The sequence below is a fragment of the Anguilla rostrata genome, chromosome 3, assembly GCF_018555375.3.
Source record: "Anguilla rostrata isolate EN2019 chromosome 3, ASM1855537v3, whole genome shotgun sequence".
In the NCBI taxonomy this organism is placed as follows: Eukaryota; Metazoa; Chordata; class Actinopteri; order Anguilliformes; family Anguillidae; genus Anguilla; species Anguilla rostrata.
This window is the reverse complement of record NC_057935.1, coordinates 70,540,469-70,556,095: the sequence shown is the minus strand read 5'-3', so window position 1 is coordinate 70,556,095 and position 15,627 is coordinate 70,540,469. Positions and strand designations below refer to the sequence as shown.

At 46.3% G+C, this 15,627-nt stretch overlaps 1 protein-coding gene across 1 annotated transcript in view; it reads right to left on the bottom strand.

Moving 5' to 3' along the window:
- kcnh3 (potassium voltage-gated channel, subfamily H (eag-related), member 3) overlaps positions 1 to 13,064 on the bottom strand; it is a 135,978-nt gene extending 122,914 nt beyond the window's left edge. The window contains exons 1-2 of the mRNA XM_064329844.1: positions 12,561 to 13,064; positions 11,043 to 11,294 (exon numbers count right to left, since the gene is read on the bottom strand). Of these exons, the coding sequence (XP_064185914.1) occupies positions 11,043 to 11,118 (76 nt within the window). The 5' untranslated portion in view covers positions 11,119 to 11,294; positions 12,561 to 13,064. The remainder of the gene's footprint in view (positions 1 to 11,042; positions 11,295 to 12,560) is intronic.
- Positions 13,065 to 15,627: the final 2,563 nt, after the last annotated feature.

Here is a 15,627-nt window from a genome sequence, read left to right as displayed (position 1 = left end):
CCAAGGGCAGGGTTGGGCAGCCCTGGTCTAGCTAGTTGAATGAGGTGTGGCTTTGTTAGGTTTAGAGTGAACACCTACAGGATGGTAGATCTCCAGGAACAGGGTTGGGCAGCCCTGCTCTAGCTAGTTGAATGAGGTGTGGCTTTGTTAGGTTTAGAGTGAAAACCTACAGGATAGTAGATCACCAGGAACAGGGTTGAGCAAGCATGTTTTTTTTTCCCCGTGTGTCAGTGAAATGGCCCCTGAATGACAGATAAAAAGGCCAGACCCCGCTTGCCGTCTCATCGCTTCTGTGCGGCGGCGAGATGCCTCTCCGATTGGCCACGCGAAGCCTATTTTAAGCTCGGCCTCCGTCTCCCTCCATTAAAGCGGACGCTGATTGGCAGGTGGTCTCTCTGTCACTTCAGCTTGCTGAGCTGCATGGGGTCCCCCGCGCGTGAAAGGTGAAGGCGAAAGGCCAGCTGACTGCGCCCCAGTCTCACGCCCCAGGTGCGCCCTCCCCGGCCTCAGGTGAGAGCTTCAAATCTCGCTCTCCTGCCGGGTGCCCCAGGTGCACCTTACCTGGCCTCAGGTGAGAGCTTTTAATTCTCGCTCTCCCGCCGGGTTCTCCCGTTCTCCTTAAAGTGTGGATCCCCCCCCCACCTCGCCTCGATTTAATATGGCCCCAATTTGCTTGGGCACACAGTGACGGTCTCCTTTGAGAGCCTTTCTTTGTGTATCCGTCTTCTCTCCTGTCTCTCTGGAAAAAGGGTCTTTACACACAGCGCCATCTTGTCTCCGTTGTCCTCATACACCCCACAGCAATCTACTGCAACTGCTATGAACAAGCATCACCACATAATGATACGCTATACATAGGTTTATCATGCCCAGAATATGCCTCGGCAAATTCAAAAGGATATCTTGACGTTTCGACGCCTTGGCGTGCTCTCTGTCTCTCTAGGTGTTTATGACCCCGTTAATGTATGGCAGGAGGCAAGGTGGTGTGGATGGGGGGACGGGGAGGAGGGGGGGGGGGGGGTGTAAAATCAATGAATCACTACCCCTGGTGCCCTCTTTCCACTCTGTGCTCTGTTAGTGGAAAAAAAAAACAAACCAAAACAAAACAAAGACCTAGGGACAACGAGCTGGGAACTATGGCGACCAGGTATTTACGGTAATGTAGGAAAACGGAACTCATAAACCAGGATCACAGACCCATCGACTGCAGAGTTTTCCGGGATTTTAAGATCTGACCACAATAAGCGCACAAACACACAGACTATGCTGGTGGGATCAGGGGATGAAACTAAAGCTTGATCTCCCGTGGTTTAAAAAAATAAATAAATAAATAAAAACAGCCCTGATCTCCAGGGCTTATACTCCCTCCTTTTGACCCTGAATCTGTAAATCCACCTTATAAACGACAACTTGAGATTCAACGCGCGTGTTAAATTTACATTCCAGCCGTGAACATGCCGAACTGATTATCCCACATATGCAAAACAGGCGTTTCATTTCAGGCTCTATGATTCCTTTGCCTTTGAAATGCCGCCAGCCCGCACGGCTGACCACAACCCGATTTTATTATTATTTTTTGCCATGCTGCTCTGATGTGGCGCCTTTTGATGACACTGCTGTGACATCACAGTGGTGGACGGAACACTCGCACAGTGTTTCCCCGGCTCTGTTGGAAAAATTGGCTGTAGAAATACATGGACAAAGTCACTGTGACATCACCCACTGACTCTCCACGGGCTTGGTCAAAAGGGTTTTGTAGCTTGGGAAGTGTAGTTCATGGGCGCCGCCATTTTGTACAAACTGGAGCCAAAGACTGCTCTGTAGGGGATCTGAGGTCCAGTCGTCCACTAAGTGCGTAGAGACACACTGACTCGGCTGTGACGCAAGCTGTCCTTGATTCGTCCACGAAATATTACCAGCTTGTGCACATAGCACAATAACTCAGCAATTCGGCATATGGGGTGACATTAGACGAAGACAAAAACACCGTTTGCGACTGCTTTGTCTAGCGGAAGAAAAATGATCGACTTCGTATTTTGACCTTATTGTTGCCATTGACTTGGGAAAACCATCACGGTTGGAAACCATCACGCACTGTAACAGTCAAAACTGCCACTTGCATGCTTCACGCACAGGCCGCAGTACATCGCTAGCATTCAATACTCCAGATACTTCATGACCGCAGTCTACTGGCCACTAATGAACTGGATAGAGCGCTGGCTTCCCTGTGATGATTAACTTTTATAGCCCTCCAACAGTATATTCCCATATGTGGGGCGATGAAGCAGCTGCATTAAGGGCTTCGGCGTCGGACAGGTCCCATAAGTTTCTTCCTTTTTTACTGTCATCGAAACGCACACAACGTGCTAAACGAGCACTCCGTTTTCTATACAATGCAACGAAGAAGAAAATAAAAGCCCATTTAAGGGCCAGTCAGTTTATTTTCCCTCTAAACTGACATCCGCATTCAATTATTCGTCTGGATGGATTTGAAAGACTTTGAACTCGCTCCCTTCTCTCTCTCTCTCTCTTTCAGAGCAAATGAGAGAGAGAGAGAGAGAGAGAAAGAGAGAGGGAAAAAGAAAGGGGGATTCAGAGAAAGGGAGAGATAGAGAGAGTGAGACATTCAGAGAGGGTGATAGATAGAGGGTGAGGGAGAGAGAGATAGACAGATAGAAAGAGAGAGAGAGAGAGGGACAGATAAAGGGAGAAGAGAAATATGGACAGAGAGAGAGACAGAGAGAGGGAGAGATGGAGAGAGAGAGAGCCAGGCAGAGGGTGAGTAAAAGAGAAAGTAAAAGTTCTGTCATTATCTGGAATTTAATGGCGCGAGGCACAGCGCTACCTGTCAGGACACCTGTCCACACTGTCTTCTTCCTCTGCCCCTCTATGTCATGTGACGCACAAATCCCAGAATGCCATTCTGCCAAGTGACTGGAACACGGCCCACTGTCAGCAATGTGAAGGCTATGCCCTGGAGAGCGCTGTGTTCTGCCCACACACACACACACGCACGCACGCACGCACGCACACACGCGCGCACACACACACACACCCTCCACGCACCACACACACACACACACGCACGCACACACACACACACGCACACACCCCACACCACTCACGCACCAATGCACCACGCACCAGCACACACACAGCGCACAGCACGCACACCACACACAGACACACACGCACACACACACCACACACACACACACACGTCACACACACACCCCACACACCCCACACACGCGCACACACACACAGCACACACACACACACACCACACACGCAGCCCACGCACCCCACACACCACACACACACGCACACACACACACAGGCACACACACACCACACAAAACACACACACACACCACACACACACACACACACACACAACACACACACACACACAGACACACACACACACACACGCACACACAGGGAACCTACCTCTCTTCGCTGCGGGGTCTGTGTGCATAAGAGGATGACTAATACAGCTAATAGTTTTTTTAAAGAAAGAGAAAGCGCTTCCAGAGGTTAGCCTCGCCTGTACGGCGCTCACCTTTCATTCACTGTTTTTTTTACTTCCGTGAAAAATGAGAATGGTGCAGTTCATTCACCGTGCTCCCCGGTACTGCCTCATTCTTATCATACCCTAAATCCCCAGGAGCCCTCTCTGCGTGGATCTGCGTGCCATTTACGGGGTGGGGGTGGGGAGAATTTTCCTCGGGATTACATAAAATCACACTCGAACAAAAAATGCAACTGTTTTCAAACCACTAGTCATGTGACATGACCAAAGACCAAAAACCAAAGATAAAATTCTGATTAGCAACCATTACAGTGATCTACACCATGTTAAGATCTCAGACGCATAGAATGTTATTTTCTTCCCCAGGGAGGGAAACAAACATGTCAACGTAAAACTACGCTTGTCCCCTCCCCTACCCCGATTTCCAGCACAAACACCAAAGCTCCAGCCAACCTTATTGTTCAGTTAGTTTAACTAAAAGAGAATCAAGGGCACGGCACAGCTTATAATGTCATTTAGCATAATTATGTTTCAAAGAGTGCTTGGAGTGCTTTACTTTAGAATTCATATACAGATAAACGGCAGCCACGTCCATCGTATTCATATTTCTGAAAGGGCTCTCGAGGACAGAGTGATAATATATTAGCGAGCGAGAGCCGTGCTATTACCGCACATTCAAGGACAGACAACATTTGACAGGTTTCCTCAATGCAAATGACTTCCTGCACCGCTCTGCATTTGTGTTAATGTGCCACGTTAAGCCCTTGAATCCTTGCATAATGCTCTTGCACGCACGTATCAGTCTGCGAAAAGAAATGCAACCACTAGCACCATGGACAGCGCTCCCAGAGAAGGCAGTTGTTTTTATAAAGGGCTAGTTCCCATTCTGGAGTTTTTTTTTTTTTTTCCAAATATAAAGTTCAGTTTGTGTGTTTGTTTTTCGATTGGCCCAGGTATTTTTGGAGGATATTTTTAGATGTTTCAAATGACCTTCCACCTTTGCAACGGCTACCTTAGCAACCTTAATAACATTGTTAAGACGTAACATAAAGTTATGAGTCAAAAATCACCCTTCATTTCTTGATTGGGATTTTCTTTGTAGCCATAACAACACAGTTAATTGGTTTTCAGTGTCCACTTTCTGAGCTCTGGAGCCAATAAGGATCCCAGTATTATCCTCATTTAATCGTAAAATGTTGTCCGATAAGCAAAATTTAACGTCCAACAGACAGTTCGGGCTGGAGCAATGTGAGTGGCCTCCAACTTTGACTGGACAGTCCAGACCGGGCGAATATTGACTAAGAACAGAAGAAATGCAAAACCAGAAACTAGAATATAGCCCTGATTTAAAAATAAATAAATAAATATAAAAATAGCTTTTCACTAAATGTGCTACAGATGTGCTAAATTAAGCTCAAATTATAGTAACTGCTTATGGTGTTTAATATTTCATAAGTACCGCCAAAAGGGGTTTTTCCTGAAGAGAAAGCTGATATTTTTTAGAAGCTTCAAATATAGTAGCCAATCTCGACTGCAACACAGAAATGATTGGACCTTCAGCATCAGAAGTGTTCCTGACGTCACATATACCTTGTTGCAGTATGTGCATCAGATCCAGCCAAACCCGAATAAGACCACCGGAGGCAATGCTGTGGTCCCGATTATACGGACGGCTACGCTTTTATACACCAGCTACACCAGGGCCGCCGCCAGACACCAGACAATACATTTCATCCCTTCACCGTGTCATCCTAGATGATTTTCAAAGAGCGATCATCAGACCAGATATCTTCAGGGACGCTTTTGATTTGTATTTTTGAATCAAGAAGTGGGATCAAGCAGCCCCAGAGTTCACCGCCTACGCTTTCACTTGGAGGAGCGGCTAGCTAACTCATCAGGAGCAATGAACACCAATCACTCGAAAGAAAGGCGAAGCGATCGGAAGCATCGTGCGCATGTGAGGATTAGGGGCGAATGAGGGGACGGCTAACAATCGCTAGCCAGCAATCAGAGAGCTTCATCCCAGGTACGGGGGGAAACATCAGCCGTGACACAGTTCACTCGAGCGGAATCAACACTCGTTTGGTTCTTCCGGCGTTGGTGGTGTTGGGAGAATTGGGAGAGGGTGAGCAGTCTCAGTTGGATGATGGGCTGACTCAGCTCTTCTCTCCGGGGGTGGGGGGGGGTTGCTGGAGCAACAGCACACAGGGCCAGGTTACGGGACGACGACGACGACGATCACATGACCTGTCACACGTCGCACAGCCGTACAGGAAGTGACGCGTACGATCGCCAGTTTTTTCTTTTTTTTTAAATAATTGCGAAAAATCGGCGTGGTAACAGTCACATCCGCGGCGCTATAAATAGCGGTAAATAACTCCCGTTTCGGAGCGTGTGATTCAGGCCCAGGGTGTGACACCGAGCGAGAGCGAGAGCGAGCGCGCGAGTGGGCCTGTGAAGTCTGGCTCGTGCGGGAAACAACCAATCAACTGGCAGCGTTAAAGAGCAGTCGCAGTCGCTACGCGCGCATCACCCAACCCTCTTTATAACACGCCTGTCCGAAACGAGCCATTTTATAATTAAACAGCATCACATACAACGCAGTCCAAACACTGACACCGATTTTTTGGGGGGAATTCAGCACTGAAAATGGATCCACTGTTAGGCGTTTCTGACTAATTAGGGCAAGATTAATTAATGTTCCATTTCCCACTGCAGTGATACTGCTGCGCACTTCCAATAAGCATCATGCGCCTTGCGTAAGCTTATCGATCAGACCTTAAAGCAGCGCGTCCCTCGCGCTGGTACGAGAAATTGCGTTATATTTAGCGTCGCGCCTTGGTGCCTGCTCCCCAGCCCCCTGCCGGGGCTCGAGGCCGAGAGGAATTCTCTGACATCCGCAGGAGTAATTACGGAGACTGCAGTCGCTCGCGGTGTGCAATTAGCCGCCGCTCGCTCGGAACGGCCGTTCCGTGTGACTAGCCAGTCGTTCCGTGTAAACGCTAATCTGAACATATGTAGGAAATATTCCCTCTCTTTTTGTTGTTGTTGCTGCTGTTGCTGCTGCTGCTGCTGTTGTTGTTGTAATTTAAAACGCATCAGATCCCTGCGTTTCATTAACAGAAGGTAAGTGCCGTGTTGGGCTGCGGGAGCTTGGAAGCTGTTTATGCTAAAAAAATAAATAAAAAAGCATGAAAAAAAAAGCATGTTCATGAGGATTGCAATGGAACTATTTCAGGCAGACCATAACCCTTTAAAGGTGTAAGATCACAAACATGTGATTAGAATATTCCTAACTGAACATTCTATTGCTGATGTCACATTCACTAACGGTAACTGAAAGCAGTGGAGTTCCAGAACACTGACTTAACAATTAATTTTGAAAAAAAAAACTACTCTTCAAAATGGTTAAAAACACACATTCAATTTAATGACGCTGGCCATAATGGGTTGGATGTGAGCCCAGGCCTACACTAACCCGTGCGGGCTGGTTTCATGTGTGGAGCGGGGACGCCTTTGTGTGCGCTGGGCGCTGGGTGCTGTGGCCACAGGGGAGGGGGAGGGGGGGGCTACAGCTAACGCACAGACCTCCGTAAACTCTGACTAATCGTATAGACTTGCTTTCGGCGTTCACAGCCGGTTCTGGATGAGCGCTGCCACACAGAGGAGGTGCGAAAAGAGCCATTCGGTGAGAAAACAAGAGTGTGGAGGAGAGGGGGATGGCTGAGAGAGAGGAGGAGAGGAGGAGAGAGGAAGGGATGAAAAGACAGAGAGAGGAGGGGCGGGGCAGAATGGAGGTGTGGGGGGGGGGGAGGGAAAGAGAGAGAAATAGAGAGAAAGAGAGACATCAAACGGCAAGAATGCCAGAGAGCTGCTGCCTCCAAAAGAGTGGATTCTTTTTTTTTATTTTTTATTTTGCCTGGACCCATTCCACACCAGAGGCTGATGCTTCCAAACTTCCGGCTAATTGCAAGCACGGCGCTGGTCTCACGGCGCTTGGCAAAACCACATTCTACCCTCCGGCACGGATGGCCTGTGCACGAGCGTACGAAACTGTTTAACACTGACAAATTGTCTACAATGCTGATCACAAGAAAAGAAAAAATCCATATTTTTATTTTGAGAATTTATCATGTATCATGTATTAGGGAACATTTTTCCCCAATGTAAGACCAAATGAAATTCTCACATTTTTCGGCATCCACAAATGATGAATCAAAAGGCAACAGGCAATGATGTCAAGTCCATATGTTGTGTTGGAAATGATCTCAAATGGAGGTTGTGCGAGTGGGGGGTCTTCCAAGCAATCAAAACTCAATTTGCAAAAAAAAATCTAAGATGGCAATAAAAAGCTGTTGGGGTTTTAATTACCAACTCTGTTCCACAGAAGGACAGTATGTGGCCCACGTATCCCGACTGAGGAAAGCGGGAGAGTGCCCAATGTAAACAACAGCAGCGGACTCCTCCTTCTCCTCCTGCAGCGGACTCCTCCTTCTCCTCCTGCAGCGGACTCCTCGTTCTCCTCCTCCTTCTCGTTCTCCTCCTTCGCCTCCTGCAGCGGACTCCTCCTCCTACTCCTCCTTCTCCTTCTCCTCCTTCGCCTCCTGCAGCGGACTCCTCCTCCTCCTCCTCCTCCCTCTGCGTGCCGAAATTCCCTCAGCTGCACCTGCTCCCGCACCCCTCCCTTTCTGCCGTGGCTATCGGTGCGAGCGCAGCCAGCGTCTGCCTCCACCAAAGCCAGCGAGGCCAGGGCTCCTACAAGCGCCAGGCAGCACTGAGCGGTCCCATCCTCTCCACCGCCACAGACCCCGCGAGCAGGCAGGCGGGCAGGCGGCGGGCGGCGGGCGGGCAGGCGGGCGGGCGGCGGGCGGGCGGGCGGGCGGCGGGCGGGCAGGCAGGCGGGCGGGCGGGCAGGCAGGCGGGCGGGCGGGCAGGCAGACGGGCGGGCGGGCGGGCGGGCAGGCCGGCAGGCGGGCAGGCTGCTTCTTCTGAGGGGTCCTGCTGAAACTACTGGGCACGCTCGGATCCAAAAATCAGCCACAAAAAACACGTCCCCCAAAGCGCTGCGCATAACGCTGGCCAAGACGACCAATGCGTGATGCATCCGTGAACTTCACTCCGTTACGTTGAGGCGTCGTATTTTGGGAACCAAAACGCTCGGGAATTCACCCGCCCACGCCGCTGTGTTCTAATGTCTGGAGACGCGGCTCTCCAAGTGGTGACTTTTCCGTCACTGAACATTTTAAGAGGCTGTGCTTCCTTGGACCAACCCAGAATCCAGACTCAGAAGACCCTTGCTGCCCATCCTTAGAAGCTATGCCAGTGAAACCAGAGATTACCAAAATACACCGTAATCTGGGGTGGATGGTTGTTTCAGAACTGAACCTTTCATCATTGTATAAACCAGTTTCTAGAACCACGTTATATATTCTGTAAAATGGCTGCACAATTCAAATGTGTTACACTGAGTGTTAAAAAAAGGACTGCATATACCTACTGGGAAAGTGGCCATATGGTAGCCTTATTATAATGACTATAAAACCTAAGGCCATCGTTTGCAATGCTCATTTCAATGTGCTTCAAAGCTCCCAAGTTCTATACGTGGAACAAAAACAATGATTCAATTAAGCACACGATATTCTGCACATATTGACGGCAAACTACAGAACAGCCTACCACACACATTTCTCTATCGTTGGTTTCTGCCAAACACTGACTACAATTTAACAACAAAAGGACGACAGATAGTTTATCGGATCCCGAATCACTCGGAGATGCAAGAGGGCTTCCAGTGAAGTGTCTCCGGACGCACTTATCGCAGGAGAGCACGCGGATGGCTTGTTGAGATGCGATTGGATCAGCTTCGGCGCGCTCGCTCCAGCCTTAGATAACGCTTTCATCTATCAGTCACGGTTTAACGGTTTTAGGCGATGCTCGCTCGCGCTCACGCTCAAAGGGGAGATCAAAATGCCATAATGCACAAAACGGCCACTGCCATTCGCCCGCCCACAGCCCGGCGCGCGCAATATTAATTATCAACAGCATCAATACGATAAAAAAAAAGGCCCAAAATTCCCCAGAGGGGCCCTGTGAAATTGTTTTGCAGGGTCTCTTCAAACTTTAGTCAAGGATGGTAGAATTATTCCGTTTCTTTCTTGTTTTTTTTTACCGCTCATAGGACAAGGCAAAGGATACTTAAATTGCCGTTACAGATATTGGGGAAACTAACAATGGCACAGTGCTAAACGGAAATGTCAGTATCGCTGGAGGCTGCATGGCATCTTGGATGCTGTAAACGTGGGACTGCCACGCTACTCTCCATCCCAGTAGAGTCGGACGTCTCTAGCACATGTCCACGTGCACCTGAACTAGCTCCAATGTGTCACCAGGAAGAGTGAGTAGGCACCTGACGCCGCTGTTGCCAGCCGTCGACGCGGGCATTGCCCTGTTGTGTGAACCTGAAGCTAAAAGGCACTTGGGTCTCGAAGCCAACATGTGTCCCGTTTGAACGTGACGGACCTTTGGACCGTTGTAGGCTATTCGTCATGGCTCTAGTTTGGTTTAACAACGCAGTTTCTCATGATTCCAGAGGCACAATTTGTGAGATGCACCTGTTATCACGTTATTCCACAGTATTGAATGTTGAGTACTCGTACGGGATGAAGCATTGTTGTAGCATCATTAGTAGCATTGTCGCAGTTAATGGTGTGACCAGCATTGAAGCTAACAATTGTGCACTATAGGTTCCCGACAAACACTGAAAATGTTGCTAAAAAAAAAAAAATTAAGAATTGGTCGACTCAATATTTCAGGGTCTACAGTTCTGTTCCTGGAGAGCCGCCGACTGCTGGTTTTCGCTGTTACTCAGCAATTAATTAATCAATTAGAGCAGCTGATGACACCTTTAATTAATTTCACCTGGCTAGGTGCGGCGGAATAGGGTGCTGATTTCAAAGTGAGAAGAAAAACCAGCAGAGGATGTGGCTCCCCGCGATAAGAGTTGCGGTATCTATACTCGGTTTACAGGTACAGATCTCTACTTCACAACACCGCGTGCAGCCACCTGCCGCGCGCGTCGGAGGAGTCCGTGCCAGGGGGTAACGCACGAGAAACTATTACAGAACTTTGGATCTAATTCACCTCAGTGAATAAAAATTAACCCATCAGCGACCAGAACTTAAAATTTAATATGCAACGAATACGGTCCTGTTCCGTATTTCTCGTTGGCGTGTGTAACGACAGTAAAAGACAACGACAAAAGAAGAATAGTAAAACATTAAAAAAAACAGTATTCAAGTAAAATTAATCACGATATTATTCAGTAAAGCCACGTGACTTTAGTAATTTATTGCTCATTGTGAACACTTGGCGCAGAGGAGATGGCAGGGCATTGTTGGCAGCGACATTTCGCTTAGCCACACTGGTTATCGTGTTATGGAGGAACAAAAGACACAGAGGAAAGTAGGAGGAGGAATTAAAATTGACCATAAAATAAGTAGTTACTTACGGGTGCCATCGAATCGAGTGGCTATGGTGTCCAGGAACGTGTTCTGCGGGGCCAGCAAACCTCTCATCACGGGCATCCTGCTCCGCGTGGAGGGGGCTCTCCGGGCTCGGCGCCCCGAAGCAGTCGATTCGGTGTCAGACCCGAAACCGGGCAAAAATCTGGAGGTACCCGGCGCGCATCCTAGCCCCTGCAGGAGCGCGCCGATCCGAGACACGCGTGGCTCCACTTTGAGACCGGGGCTGTGACCATATCCTTCAAGGGAAAACGGGCATGTCACGCTGTGGACCCCTAAACTGCCTGTCGACTCGAAGAAGCATAAAGTTTCTTAATGTACAACGGGTATAGGAGTAATTGACAAAAAAGAATAATTAATTGATTTTTACAAAAACTACCCGTGCATCCACTAGATCTTCCGTAAAGTGCCCGAGCCTGTTCTGCGGCAAGTTTTTGGTGCTGCTACTACAATCTTCAAGAGCTATCTTTTCGAAGGTACAGTCTACAAGGCTGTCTACCTCTCCCTTTCTCTCACACTCACTCACTCGCTCCCTCTCCCCTCCCTCTCCCACTCTTTCTAGCAGCGACTCGTGTTGCTTGGTTTCTCTTCAGTCGCTGCCTCCCGCAGATGTCGCGTCACGTGGTGTCTCTGGGGGTTCGCGCAAAGGCGGAGGCTGAGACCTCGAGGTGACTGGAGACCCCGCGAGGGACCTCTGGTAACTTGCCGTCAGTATACGCGGTGAAAATGGTTTTCGCTCTTTACGTTTTGGTGTCTTATCAAAGCCTTCTACAAAGCGCCGCCTACGCACACGAGATGAATTTAAAATACACCTATATATAGGGACACGAAAAAGGTATATTAAAAATGTAACGGTTTATTGTCAACAACAGGATTGATCGGATTAATAATTATACACTATAATTTGTTCAGCCCTGTCCACTGTTTCCCATCTGGCTTTTTGCAGTAAATCATACTAATTGAATATGCTTCCAGTTCCAGGTGTAACATGGTCACACTGTCAGTTTAGATTTCCTCCACAGTTGGATTTTTTGATGTTCTGCAGTTTAAAATCATTATCATTCACGCAGAAAGCTCCCAAACCATGAATTGGTATTCGGAATGCACAGTTCTGCTCGCCATGCGCGCGGTTCAATTACTGTTTCTTTGCATTAGAAGCTCGATACAACGCGATAATGAAATCCGTTCCCTCAGTAGTGCCACGCGCCATCTACATCAGCTATAGTGTAATACAAGAAGACTCACGGAACCAATAAATTGAATTCAGGGATACAGAAATGAAATTACTTAAAACGCTTGGAAATATAAATACTTAGACATAAATTGCTGGCAACATACAATGACTTTAAAACTAACTTGGTTTTCAGTTGTTTGTCTGCAACTATACCGCGACAAATATTATAGCCAGTCCAATCACCACGTACTTCCGCGGTATTTTTGTTTTGTAACCTAGCTAGCTCATTTGTAAAGCGTAAAAGAAACTTTTAGAAGTTTTGCAGACTTACACGTTTTGTCTCCAAGAACGAGATCCGGGGTTTTGAGGGCGTTTCTCCTGGTCTTACGTGACACGAGCAATTTCTTCGCTTCATCTTTTCTGCCACGCCATCTGCGGAGTGAAGCCTTCTTTAAATTCTATTAACATATTCGTCGAGTTATTGTAATACAAATTAATTAGTTTTCAAAAAAATGCTGTGTGAAATTGTAATTTCGTTCATCTGTTATAAGCTCCGCATTTTATGTAACTCCTCATCTCAGGAAAAAAACAAAAAACCTAGAAGTCGTTGAGATCTCTTCCCTCGAGCCGTTGCCACATTGGAGCACGCGCACCTGCTGCGCATTTGGGACTATCACCACCCACCTGCTCAAAGGCGCACAGGTAATGGGCGGTAGATTTTCGTGGTAGATACAATTGTGCGCAGATAATTGTCTGAAGTCAATTCGAGGGTTGTTGTGGCAGTGCTTCAGTGTTTCCAAACGAGATGGGATCATCATCTTAACTGCAAATTCGCGGGGCAGAACACAGTAGCCCCCCAGTAAAAGATATGGGCTCGTGCTTATTTGGTTTTTACTTTAATCAGAATGTTAACAGAAATAATTTAGGTGAGCAGAATTGATCGCAACTAAAATGCAGAAAACCCGCGTGTTATTAGCGGCTATTAATAGCATGAAAATATAAAAATAGGTTTGAAGTGTGTAAAATTGAGAAGAGGCTATTTAAGAAATCTTAACGATAAACCTCTCTGTCGTGTTACCATTTTGTTTTAACTTTTTCCTCGTAAAATGGGAAATTGCTCCATCTGCTGAACAAATGCAGGAAATGTCTCTCATATCCTTTGGGAAATAGGTTAGTTCTGGGGTCTTTAAGGCCAGGAGGGGAATTTCACGAAGCAGGATCACTGAGTTGGCTGGATAACTGCGCTGAGTAAAACCCGGAACCAGTTTTTAAGTCCACGTTCCAGATTTTGGAGGGATCTGGCCTTTACTCAGGTCAGTATCCAGCTAAATCTGTAATCCTGATTCGTGAAATACACCCCTGGCCTTGGAGGCTCGACTGGTTTTTGCTGTTACTCTGCATTTAATTAATCGATTAAAGCAGGTGGTGAAACAATTATCTAAATTCTCCTGGTTACTTGGGTGTTGATTTTAAGGTGAAAACAAAAGTTTTTTTCACATTAGTTCCTCTGAATGTAATTCTACTGTCGATACCTTCGAAAGGAGAAAAAGAAAACTTTCTGGTTGTTACAAATAGTTAAACATGTTGTAGTCACAAACTGAGGCATGCCGCATGTAGTAAAACATTGAAAACAGTGAATTTTGGAAATTGAAAACAATTTTACAGCTGTGATCAATGCCTAAAAATAAACTGATTTCAGTGTTTATGTGATACTTTGTTTATACGAGTAAGCACCTGCAGTTTATTTACTTAAGTGCCTGCTTTAAATATAACTGAACATTTTATCAAAATAGAAATTGGTGCAATGCAAAAGTCTGGGTACTCCTGGTCAAATTACTTACTTTTTAAATTTATTTTCGAAGTGAAAACATGTTGAAATAACCTCTGACATACATACAACATGCCATTTCTGTAAATACCACTAATGCAAATGCTTTCTGTTTTGCAATAGCTTGTTTTTCTTTTGCATGAGAAGAGTGGGAAGCCGTAAAGCAAAATGGCTAACATACAAACTCAGTACTTATGAACGTTGCTCTAATGTGATCTAGCATAACGTTCAATTCCTTTGTAGTTTGAGACAGGACCTACAAAAATATTTGGCTGATACTCATATGTATTCCTCTCCATGGAAATCTTCAGTAAAATGTGTCTTTATTGGTTTACAAAATTCCAGACCATAAAACATCTTTCATTTAACATTCAATATTCAAAGATAGAAAATAAGAAACAAAGAAAACAGGTAAACATTTCCATATAAATCTTTAGTAAAAGGCGAAAGATTTATACGATCTGAAGAGAAACCAGAGTGTACTGAAGTGCTAACGACTTTGGTAGGGGCCGGATCAAAAGCACCACTTCACACATTGACGGGTAGAATACACATCCGATACAATGATCCTATTAACTGACCGGACTACTGTTCTTAATACGGTGCATTGAGTTGATTTGCATTACAATTGTTATCTTAAGTGTAATTACGAGCAGAAACATTTAATAAGTACGAACACGAGTGCGCAGTAGGTAATTTCAAATGTGACGTCACACTTAAGGTTCATTTAACCCTTTAGTGTACGCTGCGTTTCTGCGTTCCAATTTTTGGTTTAATGTTTAGGCTACATTTCCATATTAGGCTACTGAGCTTACTGGCTCAGTATAGATCTGCATTATTAGGTTTATTATTATGTAGTTGAAGATTTGGCTGGTGTCGGTAAAAGGTCCAATGGGGAGACATGTTGTTAGTGGTATAGGTGGCAGGAAAAATAAGAATGAGAAGGAGGAGGAGGAGAAAACGCAAAATCCCCTTAGTTTGGGCCTTTATTGTGTGGACATGTGAAGTTGTTTATGAATTCTGTCTGTTGAAATGGGGTGAGAATGTACAGAATTTAATGTTTTTAAGGGCTGAGTGTCTGTGGCTGTTGTGGTTATTTCTGTGGGGAACCTTGAAAAGTGCCAAACTCTCGGTGCTGTATAGGTATGGGGCATGCCCCCGCCAAGGCGTAACTTGGCGGGATGGCATACCTGCCATCCCAATATCTACTTTTGTTTTTTAAAAATTGATGCACACTTCTAGAATTTTGTGAAGTCACAGAACATCGTATTTTGTCACGCAGTGTTGATTGAACGGCTAAATGTGGAACACCGAAAATTATTTTCATGGACGTGCCATCATTTCGGTTTATTTGAGTGACAGAACCATACAGCGTATGGACAGAACGCATTTGTGTGTGCAACAACTTCTCTCGCTGAAAATGTGTAATTCTTGTTAAGCGAAACTTCCGTCCTGCAATGCAATCCGAATTACTTCAAAAATGGAATAATTCATCAACGTGAGATTCATTTTAACATACCTATATTGTCTTTCCAGTTTGGATTTTTCTTTTCTTTATACCAGTATAGGA